Here is a 16,944-nt window from a genome sequence, read left to right as displayed (position 1 = left end):
AATGCCAAATAATATTTAATTGTATGGATATGCCATATTTCATTTATCCATTCGTTAAGTGATGAATCTTCGGGCTGTTTCCACTTTTTGGTGATTATGAACATTCCTGTAGAAGTTTCCATCACTCTTGGGTATCTACCTAGGCATGGAATTGCGTGTAATGGGATAACTTTGGATTTAACTTTCCAAAGACATGCCAGACTGTTTCCCAAAGTGGCTGTACCACTCTATATTCCCTCAGGTGGTGCATGAGAGTCCCACCCCCTGCATGGCCTCACCAACAACTGTCACTGTCTTTTTTTTATTCTAGCTATCCTAGTGGGTATGAAATGTTATCCCATCATGGTTTTGATTTCTATTTCCCTCATGACTAATGATGTTCAGCATTTTTCATATGTCTACTGGTTATGTGTATACCTTCTTTTTTTTTTTGAGATGAAGTCTTGTTCTATCACCCAGGCCGGAGTGTAGTGGCACGATCTCGCCTCATTGCAACCTCCACCTCCTGGGTTTAAGTGATTCTCCTGCCTCAGCCTCCAGAATAGCTGGGATTATTAAAAATATTTTTAAATATAAATGTCAGCCTACTATATGCACAGTTCTGTACTTCTGTTTCAGTAAACTTTGGTAATAATTACCCATTAATACATAGTTCTTATCTTGAAGTAGGTAATGGTTTTTTAAATATGACATCAAAATCATAAACAACCAAAGGGAAAAAAAACAGACAAATAGACACATGGCACCACACCTGTCTAATTTTTGAAATTTTAGTAGAGACAGTGTTTTACCATGTTGGCCAGGCTGGTCTTGAACTCCTGGCCTCAAGTGATCCACCTGTCTTGACCTCCTAAAGTGTTGGAATTACAGGCATGAGCCACTGCACCCAGCCTGTATATGTTCTTTAGAGACATGTTAATTCAGTTCCTTTGCCATTTTAAATTGGATCATTTCTCTTTTGAATTATTGAGTTGTAAGAATTATTTGAATATTCGAGATATAAGTGCTTTATGAGATACATGATTTGCAGATATTTTCTCCCATTCTATGGGTCCCCTTAAGGATACCCACAAATGGTATCCTTTGAAGTATAAAAGTTTTTAACTTTGATGAAGTCCAATTTATCTGTTTTTTTCTTCAGTTGTTTACGCTTTTGATGTCATATCTGGAAAGCCATTACCTACTCCAAGATAAGAACTATATACTGATGAGTAATTATTACTAAAGTTTACTGAAACAAAAGTACAGAACTGTGTATGTAACAGGCTACCATTTGTATTAAATTATTTTTGAAATTACATATTTACTTATATATTAAATATCACCAAAAGAATAACAAGAACCTGATAACATTGGTTGCCTCTGGGGAGGAGGACCTGATTGGACTGAAGAGAAAGAGACTTTAACTACATACCCTTAGGTATTTTTTTTTTAATTTTGAACTATTTGTGTTAACTAGCTATTCAAAATATAATTACACATAAAATTTAAATTTCTTAAAAAAGATATTCTGCATTGAATCCCAAGAACATGCTGCCACAATTATCAAAAACTAAAATCTAGGCCAGCATGATGGCTCACGCCTGTAATCCCAGCACTTTGGGAGGCAGAGGTGAGTGGATCAACTGAGGTCAGGAGTTTGAGATCAGCCTGGCCAACAAGGCAAAACTCCATCTCTACAAAAAATACAAAAAATCAGCTGGGTGTGATGGCAGGTGCCTGTAATCCAAGCTACTCAGGAGGCTGAGGCAGGAGAATCACTTGAACCTGGGAGGCAGAGGTTGCAGTGAGCCAAAGTTGCACCATTGAACTCCAGCCTGGGCAACAAGAGCAAACTTCGTCCCCCCCCAAAAAAAAAAAAACTAAACTAAAATCCAGTAAAGGCCAAGAGCCATCAGATATAATCTAATCATATGCAACAAAAACTGCCAAGATTTCTTTTGTGGTAACTGAAATGAATTTCAGAACATCATTTCCTTAACACAATTTGTTTCCTATATAGTGTGAATAGGCAGAAAATAGCAAATCATTTTGTTTGACACAGATAAGACATGTAATGCTAATACTGTATGAAGGAGGGGACATTTGTAGAATAAGTGAGGATGATAAACTTGTATGAATTTCTTTCCCTCTTCCATTAAAGAAAACTATAAAGGAACTTCAGTGCTGGGGAAAAAGCCTTTTGCTGCTTCTACTATTGAAAACAATAATATAAGAAGAAATAAAAGTTTTCAAATAAAATAAAACATAATCTTGCCAGCTTAACCTATTTCTATTTCCTTAGCGCATGGTATTCTGTGTCTATATACAGTTGTAATCAGTGTATCCATATCAATGTCGATGCTGTTTTTCACTGTCTGTCCACAAATATTCAAAATAACTATTTTCAATGGTTGCGAATTAAGGTGATATTTAACTATCTAATTAACTGATCACATACTATAAAGGCATTAAGGATGTGCCTAACTTTTCACTACTATGGATTACGCTAGATAAACATCTTAATGTATAAAACAGTTCCATTTAATAATTTCCTGGATTTGACTCCTAAAAATAGTTTTATGAGATCAAAAACAGGAATACTTTTATGGTGCTTTATACATATTCCCATGTAGCTTTTTAAAAAGTAGACCAATTGGAAAAACTATCAGAAGTATATGAATTATAGCAGCTTCAGTGTAACCCTGCCAACACTGAATACTGTTAGTTTTTACTTTTGGTAGATCACTTAAAACAGCGATCATTGAGAAAACACTTTGAATTTTAAGGTGATTTTTAAGGCCTGTTTACAGATGATCATCTATAACACAGGTCAGTAAACTTTTTCTTAAAATAGCAAACAATAAATATTTTAGGCTTGCAGGCCATAGGTCTATGCTGCAACAACTCAACTCTGCCTCTGTAGCTCCAAAACAGCCATAAATGGTATATAAACAAATGAGTGTGGCTGCATTCCAATAAAACTTTACTTACAAAGTCAGCTGGCCTGTGAGCAATCGTTTGATGACCCCGGCTCTATGATATAAAAAGTAATATATTCACATATGTGTCCAATGAATAAAAAGCCACGTAGCTTGAACAGAAGCATAGAAAACACAAAATTCTCGATTTGGGGTAACATTTTTCTCTCAACAGGATCACTATACCCGCTCACCTCTTTACTTAAAGTTAATATGTGCTCAAAATTTGGTCTAAAAATTAGAAGACACAAACACAGCTATGACTTATCAGAGAAAGCTATGCCTCAGGATATTTTGAAAGCAATGCTGCTCTAATGGCAATATGAAATTGGTCCAGGTGGAAAAAGGAAATAAGGCTGGGGAGAATTGTAACCCCGAAGCGCTACTTTTGGGAACTTTTGCTTGTCTGTATTTATTGCAGGGGGGCGTGGGTGAGAAGTATCCTGCTGTCTCATATGTTTTCCTCACACATTTCAATTTATCTGCTAGATCGTTCCACTTGGCAGCTCCAACCCAGCCTGTTCAAAACTTACTATCATCTTGCTCTAATGTCTTGGGCCCCATTTGAACTAAGTAATGTCATCCCTGAACCATCCAGACTTGACACTCAAGAGTCCTCCTAGAGCCTGGCACATGGAAAACATCCGATAAAGCATTGGTTCATTCCATTCACTCATTCACTCATCACGACATTCCTCTCTCCATGTCAGTCAGCTGCCAAGTCTCATACTATGTCTCCTACATTATTCATGGAGATTAGGGTCTGAACTACTACGGTCTGAACCCCGTCTCTACTAAAAATACAAAAAATTAGCTGGGCATGGTGGCATGCACCTGTAGTCCCAGCTACTTGGGAGGCTGAGGCAGGAGAATCCTTGAGCCTGGGAGGCGGAAGCTGTAGTGAGCTGAGATAACACCACTGCACTCTAGCCTGGGTGACAGAGTGACACTCTGTCTCCAAAATAACAATAATAATAATAATCAATAGCCCACAACTGCCAATCAACTTAAGTTTAAACATTTAATCTGAAATCCAAGATTTTCACACCCATGCAGCCTGGTCCCATGCTTTCTGGTCCCATGAAGCCTTATCTCCCAGTCTTCCCTTTGGCACCCTGAGACTCACTCAAACTACAGCCAGTCAATATTCCCCAAGCATCCCCATTCCATCCCAATCACAAGATTCACACCTCAGTCTTGATTCATCCCATTTGCTGTCCTAAAATCCCCTAATCCCTACATGTTCAATCCCCTACATTTTACTCATTCTACAAGGCTACTACAAACTCCACCTCACCCAGGAAAGCTTGTGCTATCTGCTACTTTCTATTCTTCACTGTACGTACTCCTTAGACTATAAACATCTTGAAGATACTGAACATAACCATTCCCGTTCACAAGTCCCTACAAGAATACCTTGAACGGTATAAATTTCAATAAAAGTTTGAAGAATGAACAAACTGGAATCCCTTCTGAATAGTAATTCCTATAATCAAAACTTGCTGATGATTTAATGTCTCCTGCTTTATTATATACACTCTAGTGTACAAATGAAGACAGAACCACCTTCCACAGAGAGCTTTAGTTGTTCCTATCTCCTATTAGTTTTTCATCAGAATAAAATGAAAAGACAGTAATAGCAGTAGAAGTAATTTAATAAAAGTGGTAATGGCTAACTTCTTTGTATACCAGTTACTGTTCTAAAAAGACTTACACATATTAACTAATTTAATCCTTGTATGAATTAGGTGTGATTGTTCTTATGAGGATTAAATTAGTTAATATGTGTAAGACTGACTACTCTTCCAGATTAGATTAGGAAAGAGGTAGACGGGCGCACTTAAGTAGCCACATACTCAAGTGATCTACAACACAAGAAAGAGAGTCCTGGGAGGGTTATAGCTAGAAAGACAGATGGCTATAACTGGGGAAATGAAATCCTTCTGTACAATACAAGGTACGTATTAGATGCTCTATAAATGCCCCTCCCCTTCCCTCCCCTCCAACTTCCCTTCCCCTCCCCCTTCCCTTCCCTTCCCCTCTGTTCCCCTCCCTCCCTCCCTCCCTCCCTCCCTCCCTTCCTTCCTTCCTTCCATCCTTCTTTCCTCCCTTCCTCCTCTGTTCGTCTTTCCCTATCTTACTCCCTCCCTTCCCTCTTTTCTAACAGAACTCCTTTTAGGTCTCTAAGACAATTATTTCTGTTTGTTTGTTAAAATTTATCTCCCCAACTAAAGTTCAACAAAGGTGATGGGCATCATGGTCCTGTTGACAGCTCTGTCTCCCAGGTCTACAGTGTTAGACACATAACAGGCACTCAAATATTTAAATGAATGAGTGACTGGAAAAGAGAAGAAAGGGGAGAAAGGCAGAAAGAAGTGCTGCACAGCCTTGCTGGCATCTCGGTTTAAATACTCATTCATTCTCTCTGCCACACAGCAGTATGATTGGTCCACTGGTAAAGCTACTTAATGACCAAAAGACAAGACACTGCCGTATAGACTCAGCAGTACTGCCGCAGGAGGACCTTGTCCTGTCCCTTCCTGCCACCTTGATGTACCACTTCCACCCAATTTTCTCACACTTGTCCCCTGCAGTCCCTTGAAAAGTCAAGCTATAAAGCAAAGCACAGATAACAAGCTTAGGCAGAAGGTCACTTGTAATCCTTTTCATGCCTTGCTCCATGGAACACTTCTTTTTCTTTTTTTTTGGAGACGGAGTCTCACATTGTTGCCCGGGATAAAGTGCAATGGCGCGATCTCGGCTCACTGCAACCTCCGCCTCCCGGGTTCACAGATTATCCTGCCTCAGCCTCCTGAGTAGCTGGGATTACAGGCGCACACCACCATACCCAGCTAATTTTTATGTATTTTTAGTAGAGACGAGGTTTCACTATGTTGGCCAGATTGGCCTTGAACTCCTGACCTCGTGATCCGCCCGCCTTGGCCTCCCAACAGGCTGGGATTACAGGGGTGAGCCACCGTGCCCGGCCCGGAACCCTTCTTAACTGAGTACATGGGACCCCAACATGACTAATATGAGTCTTTCTCATTTCTTAGTTTTCCATTCTGAACTAGTCTGAACAGCTAACCATCGGCCATTACAAGTGGTGGCAGAATTTAGCAATAAAGTCTGGGTTATGAATACAAATGGGGAGCTCAGAAATTCCTTGGCAACAGTGTAACTTTCTCTTTAATTTACACTCACATGCCCAGAAGTCTGACCAAAAAGTTAAGAGAACTAAAAATTCTCAACATCCGAACCCAGCCATAGCTAACACATGCACAAGTGCAAAAATCTGCCCCAATTCCTCTGGTGATCTCCTGCCCTTGGCCTTGACAGATACAACCCTCTAAATAAACCTCTAACTATAAACACTTGTCAATGACATTTTCCTTCTCCAAGAAACATAACCCCAAGAAGCAAAATACACTTATCCCATGCCATGAATAAGCTTTCTAAAACTGTATCCAACACAATCCAAAGCTCAAAAAGCAAGTAAACAGAGACACAAGTAAAGTTAGATGGAAGCAATTTTCCCATCAAATACTCTTCCAAAGCCCTATGATAAATTGCTCATTCAACCACTTCTGTCACATCCAGTTAGGTGTAAATCACATTTTTATTTACACTTACCTCTGCCACTCGGTGGGTGGAACTAAACCGAGGTTGCGAACCAGCCAAAACACAGTGTTGGTGGGTGGCATTGAGATCATCTACAGGAAAAACACCAGAAGTTTATAAAACTATATTTATTAGTCAGTATATACTGCATATTATTTAACTAAAACACAAAGTAAACAGTAAATCCATCTTTCAATAACCAAGGAATCAACATTTACCTTGTAGTCTTTAAATCAATCCCTTATAAGGAGGTGACTATATATATATATATTTTTATATATGTATCTACTTATAAGTAGACATTATATATGAGATATATAACAAGTATAAGTGTACAATAAATATGATATACTTGTAAATACTTATACATATGCAAGTATGTGTAAGTAGATATATAATCATATGTATATAATTAAATGTGTATATATATATATATTTTTTTTATCATGCAAACTATAACACTTTGAAGAGTGAAAGGGGGTGCTATTAATTATTCCAGAACAACAGGTATAAACCAGGACTGTCCTCAGCAAGCAAGATATACGGTCACTCTACTTATTTGTGGTCCTATACTGCCCACCCACTATAAAATTTACTGTTTACAGATTGAGCTTCTTTCACTTTCTCATGACACATCGACTTCTACCCTTGTCTTTAGAATAAACCAGAATTTGGAATTGAACACCTTTTATCTGAAAAATCTGCCTCTTTCCCTCCATAATCAAAGTATCCATTTTGCCCCAACATTTTCCAGGCAACAAACCAACTCACTCAGCATGTTGCATGTTTGGCTCTTAGAACAGAATTTAAGTCCAGGGATTCACAACCCAAGAATGAAGTAGGTGGTGAATTCATTAGTTGAAGAATATTCTTAAAACCTCAAGCAGTGGGAAAAAAACCAATGACCAAGTTGTTGCATATCTTAAGAAATGATAACACAAGTTAGGCAAAATCTATACAACCTCTGCTTAGGACATGACTTCCTCTATTACAAAAACAGAGTTGTAATGTCCTCCTGCAATGATATCCTATATAGGCAACACAAGATTTTCATCAAGATACCAAAAACGACAATGACTGAAACTAAGAGGCAAATGCCAACAGGCCCCTTATGTGTCATCAGAAACAACCTACCATATCATTTCTAAACATAGAAAGGAAATAAAAAATATTAAGGCAGGATTTCTGCTATGAATATTATGAAGTAACAGTGACAAGGTTTACCCTTCTGCCTTAAGCAACGACAAACCAAAAATACGAATCAAAGGTTTCAGCAAGATATAATCCCATGGAGAGGAGAAACAAAATAGGTGAGAGATGCTTACGACTGCCCTAACTTACTCCATGGAAACAGTTTCAATGCCACAGAATAGAGAAGAAGAAGTCAAAAACCAGAGTCTCTTTTTCTTTCTTGCCAAGTTCAGAAGACAAGATTGGAGAATAGGGAGGCCAAGGCCACAGGGCCTTGAAAGGCAGAATGCTGGAACAGAAACAGCCATACAGAGAGCAAACAGCGATTGCAGAAGGGTTCCCTCAAGTATTTGAAAGAGCACTGACCTGTGCATGTGTGAATAAAAACTTCCCAAGGGCCAAAAAAAGAAGCATCACAATGTAGCAGGTGGAACCAATCTCAGATCTCACACATAGCCAGGAATATTTTATGTTCCCAGCAACCAAAATGGCTCCCACTACATGAGATACTAGAAAATCCTTAGGAAAGCATCACTGTGGAAGTAGGGCTAAATGAGTCCTAGGTTAAAAGTTGCACTAGTCCCACCTAGGAAGGCTTAAAACTAAGCCTCAAAAGGATCCAACTTCTGGGTGGGCGTGGTGGCTCATGCCTATAATCCCAGTACTTTGGGAAGCTGAGGTGAGTGGATCACCTGAGGTCAAGAGCTCGAGACCAGCCTGGCCAACATGGTGAAACCCTGTCTCTACTAAAAGTACAAAAATTCGCTGGGCATGGCAGTGGGTGCCTGTAAGCCCAGCTACTGAGGAGGCTGAGGCAAAAGAATCACTTGAACCCAGGAGGCAGAGGTTGTGGTGACCCGAGATCACGCAATTGCACTGCAGCCTGGGAAATAAGAGCAAACTCCATCCCAAAATAAAATTTAAAAAAAGGATCCAACTTCTTCTTAGTAATTTAATTATTGATCAGAGCAAAAGTCAAAAGTATGTAAAAGTACATAACAAATTCAGGCACCCAATAAATACCACGTGCAATATCCAACATCCATTCAAAAAGTAACATGGAAATGAAAGATACATACACACACACAATATGTGAGGTTTTCACATCTCTCTTTTATTCTAAATGTACATATCTGTCCTTTTACATATATATAGAAGTCAAGCTTCTAAAGGTTAAACATGTAGTATCTGAAATAAAACCCACACTGAATGAAATGAACAGTAATTTATAAACTGCAGAAGAAAAAATCAGTGAACTAGAATACACAAAAAATAAAAACTATGCAAAATAAAGTGGCTAAAGAAAAAAAGACTACAAAAATATGAAAGAGCATGAGTGACTTCTAGAACAATATTAAACCATTTAACAAAAATGTAATTTGAATTCCAGGGAAGGAAGAGTGACAAAAACATATACATTTTTATAGAAACAATGACAAAAAAGTCACCAAATTTCATGAAAACTATAAAACCAGAGATCCAATAAGCTCAATAAATTCTAAGCAAAAAAATGATATCAGACTAAAGCATGTGATAATGAAATTTCTTAAAATCAGTAATAAAGTGAAAATGTTAAAAGCAGTCAGAAAAAGAGACATTAAATACAAAGGGGCAAGGATTAGAATGACAGAGGACTTCTCATCAGAAGCTATAAAACTCAGAAGACAACTGGATGATAAAATACTGGAAAAAACTGTCACTCTACTATTCTATACATAGTGAATACCCTTTCCAAAATAAAAGTGAAATAAAGACTTTACAGAAAGAAACTGAAACAATTTATATTCAGTAGATTTACAGTATAAGAATTGTTATGAAATTCTACAGGCAAAAGAAAAATAATATCAGAAGGAATTCAGATCTGCTCAAAGGAATAAAAAGTAACATAAGTAATAAATATCATGAAACAATAAATGCCTATTTAAATCCAAAATAATAACAATGTATTGTGAAGTTTATTACATATGCATAAGTAAAACACGTGAAAAAGCACAAAGGAGAGGAGAAAAGAGAGAAAAGTGGTTTAACATTCAAAGTTACACTGTGGTAAGTTAAGGATATAAAGATATTGTAAAACCAAGAGAAGCAGCTCTGAATGACATGTAATTTTGTCATTCCTCACTCTGTAGAGACAGACAGACTGGAAACAAAGAATGACAATTTACCAGAGTAAAAACGAAGAAGCAGAAACATGCATAAGAACCAGTACCAGGGTAGAAAAACCTTAACTGTAACTACTGAATTGCTGGAGACTCAATGTAGGCAGAACTGAGAATTAGAAAGTCCAGAGGAATTCAGTCTTAGGGAACTCCCATGCTTTTGTGAATTTTATCTCCAAGAGCTCTGAGGTTCTCACAGTGGACACTTTATATATGTATTTATTTATTTATTTTCTAAAGAGACAGAGTCTCACATGTCATCCAGGCTGGAGTGTAGTGGCATGAACACACCTCAGTGCCACCTACAAATCCTAGCCCCTGCTAGCCATCCTATCGCAACTAAGAATGAGAAAAAAGAAAATGAGAAGCACTGTGAGGTTCACAATTCACAGGCATAGACTCACTAAAAGACTGAGATTTAATCATAAGATTCTAGAATGCTTCCCCTTCCAACATACCCTACCACCACATTATTACTGCAGTTCCTTTTATCCAGTACATCACATCTACCTATCAAGAAAAAAGTACAAGGCCTTCTAAATGGCAAAAAACATCATTTGAAAAAACTGAGCAAAAATCAGAACCAGAGTCAGAAATGGCAGAAATTATCAGAAATGTTTTTTAAACTATGATTACTATTCTGAGACTCTAAAGGACAATGTTGACAACATGCAAGAACGGATAGGGAACGTAAGTAGAGAAATGGAAATTCTAAGAAAGAATCAAAAAGAAAATGCTGGAAATCAGTAACACTGTAAAAGAAATGAATAATGCCTTTAATGGGCTCATTAGAAAACTGAACAAGATAGAGGAAAGATCTCCGAGCATGAGGATATGTTTAGAGAAACTTCCAAAACTGAAAAGCAGAGAAAAAAGACTGGAAAAAAAAACCTAGAACTATGGGACAGCTACAAAAGGTATAATATATGTATAATGGTAATAACAGAAGGAGAAGAAAGAGGAAAAGGAACAGAAGAAAATTAGAAGCAATAGTAACTAAGAATGTTCTTAAATTAATGTTAGACACCAAACTAGAGACTCAAGAAGCTCAGGGAAAAACCTACACCTAGTCATATTATATTCAAACTGCAGAAAGTTGAGGGATAAAGAATTTTGCAAAAAACCAGAAGCAAAAAACAGCTTCATATCTAAAAGAGTAAACAAACAAACAAACAAACAAAAATCTGACTTTTTCTCAAAGACCGGGAAATCAATACAAAAGTGAAGTCAAACATATAAGGTGTTGAGAGGAAAAAAACAGCAGCCTAGAATTGTGGATCCTGCAAAATTACCCTTCAAAAGTAAAGGAGAAACAGGCCACATGTGTTGGTTCATGCGAGCATTCTGGGAGGCCAAGGCAGGTGGATCACTTGAGATCAGGAGTTCAAAACCAGTCTGGCCAACATGGTAAAACCGTGTTTCTACTAAAAATACAAAACTTAGGTGGGCACAGTGGCACACGCCTGTAATCCTGGTTACTCGAGAAACTGAAGCAGGAAAATCACAGCATGGCCAACAGAGTGAGGCTCCGTCAAAAAAAAAGAAAAGAAAAGGAAAAGGAAGGGAGGGGAGGGGTGGGGAGGGGAAGGGGAGGGAAGGGAGGGAAGGGAGGGAAGGGAGGGAAGGGGAGGGGGAAGAAAGTATTTTTTAAAAAAAGTTTTTCAGATAAAAATTCAGGGAATTTGTTGCTAGTAGACTTGTATTACAAGAAATTTGTCAGAAAGAAAATGATACAGGTCAGAAACTCAGATCTACATAAAGGAAAAGATTTTGAGATGGAGTAAGTGAAAGTAAAATGAAAAACATTATTTTTCTTATCCTTAATTGATAGAAGAGATAACAATTTATTCACAATAACAATGATGTACTCAATTATACATGCCACATATGTGTGTGTGTGTGTGTGTGTGTGCATGCGCCTATGTATGCTGTTTTTTGTTGTTGTTGTTGTTGTTGTTGTTGTTTTGAGATGGAGTCTCACTCTGTCACCAAGGTTGGAGTGCAGTGGCATGATCTGGGCTCACTGCAACCTCCACCTCCTGGGTTCAAGTGATTCTCCTGACTCAGCCTCCAGAGTAGCTGGGACTACAGGTGTGTGCCACCATGCCTGGCTATTTTTTTGTATTTTTAGTAAAGATGGGGTTTCACCTTGTTAGCCAGGATGGTCTCTATCTCCTGACCTCATGATCTGCCCACCTTGGCCTCCCAAAGTGCTGGGATTACAGGTGTGAGCCACTGTGCCCAGCCTGTATGCTTATTTATAAGTGAGATTAATGATAGCAATGAGTGTAAGAGATGAGAGAAAAAAATTATGAGACTATTTTGTTTTACTGTACTTGCACTATCTGTGAAACAGTATAGTGTTATTTGAAAGTGGACTTGAAACAGTTGTAAATGTATACTGCAACCTCTAGGTCACTACTTTAAAAAGTCAAAAAATATATATGTAATTGATATGCTAAGACAGGAAATGAAATGAAATCATGAAATACTCAAAACTATAAAAGCAGAAAAAGAATGGAAGACAAAAACACTAGGAAAAAACAAGTACAAAAAATATAAAACATTAACAAATATGATAGATATTAATCTAGGCATAACAATATTCACTTTAAATGCCAGTGGTCTAAATACACACATGAAAAAACAAGACATTATCAGAATGGCTAAAAAACAAGGCATAATTATATGCTGTCTACAAGAAACTCAATTTAAATATAAAGATACACACAGATCAAACTTAAAGATATGAAGAAGACAGATATACTACGCTAACATTAATCTAAAGAAAGCTGGAATGCTTATATTAATTTCAGACAGAGTAGATTTCAGAGTAAAAATAAATTATCACAGAGCAAAAGGGGTAGTAGCCAGGCACAGTGGCTCACGCCTATAATCCCAGCACTTTGGGGAGCTGAAGTGGGCAGATCACTTGAGGTCAGGAGTTTGAGACCTGTCTGGCTAACATGGTGAAACCCCGTCTCTACTAAAAATAAAAAAAATTAACCAGATGTGGTGGCATGCACCTGTAATCCCAGCAACTCGGGAGGCTGAGGCATGGGAATCGCTTGAACCTGGGAGGTGGAGGTTGCAGTAAGTTGAGATCATGCCACTGCACTCCAGCTTGGGCAACAGGAGCGAAACTCCATCTCAAGAAAAAAAAGAAAGAAAGAAAAAGGAGCAGTACATAATGTCAAAGGAGTAAATTATCCCAGAAGATATAACAGTCATTAACATGTACGCACCTAATAATGGAGCATCTAAATATGTAAGGCAAAAACTGATAGAACTGCAAGGGAAAACAGACAAATCCAAGCTATAACTGGAGATGTCAACATCCCTCTATCAGAAAAGGACAGATACAGCAGGCAGAAAATCATTAAGGACATAGTTGAACTCAATAATACCATCAGTCAATTGAATATTACTGACATACATAGACTACTTCATTCAACAACAGCAGAATGCACACTAGTATCAAGCTCACATGGAGCATTCCACAAAATAGACCACGTTCTGGGCCATAAAACACATATTACCAAATTTAAGAGAATGGAAATCATACAATGTCTGACCTCAGACCAGAATGGAATTAAACTAGAAAACAATAACAGACAGATAGCTGGAAAATCCCCAAATACTTAGAGATGGAACAATACACTTCTAATATCTGTGGGTCAAAAAAAAAAACCTTAAGAAAACTGAACTAAATGAAAGTGAAAATACAACTTATCAAAATTTGTTGGAAGCAACATAAGCACTGCTTAGAGGAAAATTTATATCATTAAATGCCACAAATTTATAGCATTAATATAGCATTCTGCTTATATTAGAAGAAAGATCTAAAATCAGTAAGCTAAAATTCTATTGTGTGAAATTTTAAAAAGAACAAATTAATCCAAGGTAAGCAGAAGAAAAGAAACAATAAAAGTTAATGTAGCTCAATGAAATAAAAAACAGGAAACTAATACAGAAAATTAATAAAAGCAAAGCTAGTTCTTTTAAAAGATCAATAAAATTGATAAACCTCTAGCCAGACTAAGAAAAAAGTGACAAGAAACATATTACTAATGTCAGAAATGAAAGAAGTGACATCACTATAGATCCAATGGGCATTAAAAGGATAATTTTAAAATACTATGAACAATTCTTTACCTAAAAATCTGATAACCTATACAAAATGAACCAATTCCTTAAAAAATAAAATCTGTCAAAACTCACACAAGAAAAAATGAACAATATGAATAGGCCTATCTCTACTAAAGAAATTAAATCGATAATTAACATGCTTCCAAAGCACTAGGCCCAAATATGTTCACTGTTGAGTTCTACCAAACGTTATACTAATTCTTAACAATCTGTACTAAAAGATAACAAGGAAATACTTCCAAACACATTCTATGAGAACAGACATTACAAGAAAGAAAATAAAGACCAGTATTCTCTCATAAGCATAGATGTAAAAATCCCCATCAAAATATTAGCAAATTGAATTCAACAATGTATAAAAAGAATCATACACCACGACCAAGTGAGATTTATCCCAGGTATAAAGAACAAATTCAATATTCAAAAATCAATTAATGTAATCCATCACACCAACAGGCTACAAAGAAAAAAAGTACGATCATACTAATAGGTACAGAAAAACCATTTGACCAAATGTAATACCCATTCATGATAAAAATTCTCAGTAAACTAGAAATAGAGAAGAACTTCCTCAACACATAAAGAATGTGTAAGGAAACCTGCAGCTAACACCATACTTAGCAGTGTGAACCTAGAGGCTTTTCTGCTTAGAGCAAGAATAAGACAAGGATGTCTCCTCCCAACATTTCTTTTCAGTATCATATTGGAAGACCTGGCTGACACAGTAAGACAAGAAAAGAAAACGCATACAGATTGAAAATGGAAAAAATAGAATATCTTTATTTACAGATTTTATTATTGTCTGCATAGTAAATTCAAAAGAATCAATAATTTAATCTGCCTTTGAACAGACCACTCTGGCAGCTTTATATGAAAGAGGAAGGACTAAGGGGGAAACAAGAATTGAAGCAGGAAGACCAGTCAGGAAGCTGTCGGCAGTAAGTCATTCAGGAGCTAATAGTGACTTGAACTACAGAGACAGGGGAGGAGATGACGAGCAGACATCAGATTGAGAAGGTTCTAGGAAAAGACAATAGGACATGCTAATGAATTGGATGAGTAAAATCAGGGAAAAGTAAAATCAAGAACAACTCTTGGCCAGGCGCGGTGGCTCACGCCTATAATCCCAGCACTTTGGGAGGCCAGGGCAGGTGGATCACAAGGTCAGGAGATCAAGACCATCCTGGCCAACATGGTGAAACCCTGTCTCTACTAAAAATACAAAAAAATTAGCTAGGTGTGGTGGCATGTGCCTGTAATCCCAGCTACTCGGGAGGCTGAGGCAGGAGAATCTCTTGAACCAGGGAGTCGGAGGTTGCAGTAAGCCAAGAAATGCGCCACTGCACTCCAGCCTGATGACAGAGAAACTCCATCTCAAAAAAAAAGAACAACTCTTGGGGTTTTCACAGCAACAAATGATTAAACCTTAGGACATCGTATAAATAATACCACAAAATCCAATTAGAGGTAAGGATGAAAACATCAGTGATACATTTGGAGTTTTAAATGCAAATACAGACACAACAACATAGAGGATCAAAAGCAAAGACTTGGGCTCCGAAGTGTGGCTTTAGGGCCGGATGAAGACGGCTAAGCGACCATTCTCTCTTCCTGTTTGCCATCTCTGAGGACACTCCTGAGCAGTTCTGGTTGATCCTATGTTGCCTAAAGGGCTTTCAGAATCAAGCAAAATACTAAAAAGTGGAGTTTGAAGGGGGTTCCCCAGGCTGGATTCGCATAAAAGACTGGGACAATTTCTAGGAAATACATAAATGCCAGTCTCATCTACCCAAATAAAAGCCTTATTATTCCTGTGCTATTAATCCTGGGACCCAGAGACATCATTAGGGGAAAAATCATCACCTTAATGAGCATATTTGTTAAGTTCTTTTGTTCCCCTGCGGGGCAATTAATGTGACTCAGGCCAAATGGCAAACACAACATAAGAAGGTATACTTTGAGGCTTCCACCTTCATTTAAATCCTTGGCAACTCTCTAATCAAACAACTCTTTTGAAATCGCTTCCAACTGTATCTAATTCTTTATGACTTTTAAAAAAGAAACTTGTAATTTTCATTGAAGAGCTTCTAGTTTATCGAAAACTCCAAGTCTATAAAAGCAATTCAAACTTCATGGATTGTGCATCTCAAAGGATATACTAAAGGCATTCCCAGCTTCGAAAGATTATTCCTAATAATTTTTAGAAAAAAAAAAATTAAAGAACGTCTATTTACCAGAGCTATCTCAGAATACAGCTAAAACTTGACTGGCTCTGTATCCAGCTGGAGTAAGAGTTTGTAGATGATTTGACAACACACATTCAAAAAGAAAAGAAGCACTCACTCTTTGCTGGCTGAGTGCTGTGTACCCTGGCAGTGGTGAAGAGAGCTCTGGACATTCACTGTAGCATGAAATCTCATCTCATATATAAAACACCACAGAAGCAATGCTATAATTTACGGTAGGGTGACAATTCATGTTCAAGATTTTCCTGGTTTTAATACCGAAAGTCCTGCATCCTGAGATCCCCCTTGCCCACAGACAAAAGGACAGTTGGTCACCCTAAATTTGCCCCAGTCCTTACTTCCTTGGATTTGTTGCCCAGTGTGTTACCAGGGCCATTTCACCCAAATTTCTTACAGAAACAATCACGAGTTTTGATAAAGGCACTCTTAGGGTAAATAAGCCCAATACTGAAATCCAATCTTCCCAGCTTCACACAGTCACTGAAGCTTTTCATTCTTACTTACCTGTCCATTCTCATCTCTCAATCTTAATATTTATGACCTTATTTTTCCTAGATGTGGGGCCATCCGTGGCTGAAAACATTTTCAGAATTTAATAGCCAATGAAAGGGGGAGGGG

At 37.6% G+C, this 16,944-nt stretch overlaps 1 protein-coding gene across 3 annotated transcripts in view; it reads right to left on the bottom strand.

The window, feature by feature from the left end:
- FTO (FTO alpha-ketoglutarate dependent dioxygenase) overlaps nucleotides 1-16,944 on the bottom strand; it is a 424,741-nt gene that overhangs the window by 250,242 nt on the left and 157,555 nt on the right. For all 3 annotated transcript variants that reach the window (XM_064383071.1, XM_012447942.2, XM_064383072.1), the window contains exon 5: nucleotides 6,594-6,673. In XM_064383071.1, coding sequence (XP_064239141.1) covers nucleotides 6,594-6,673 — 80 coding nt within the window. The remainder of the gene's footprint in view (nucleotides 1-6,593; nucleotides 6,674-16,944) is intronic.

Source organism: Aotus nancymaae, unplaced genomic scaffold (assembly GCF_030222135.1).
Source record: "Aotus nancymaae isolate 86718 unplaced genomic scaffold, 86718_ANA_hifiasm-v0.15.2.pri h1tg000030l, whole genome shotgun sequence".
NCBI lineage: Eukaryota > Metazoa > Chordata > Mammalia > Primates > Aotidae > Aotus > Aotus nancymaae.
This window is presented reverse-complemented; position numbering and strand designations above follow the sequence as displayed.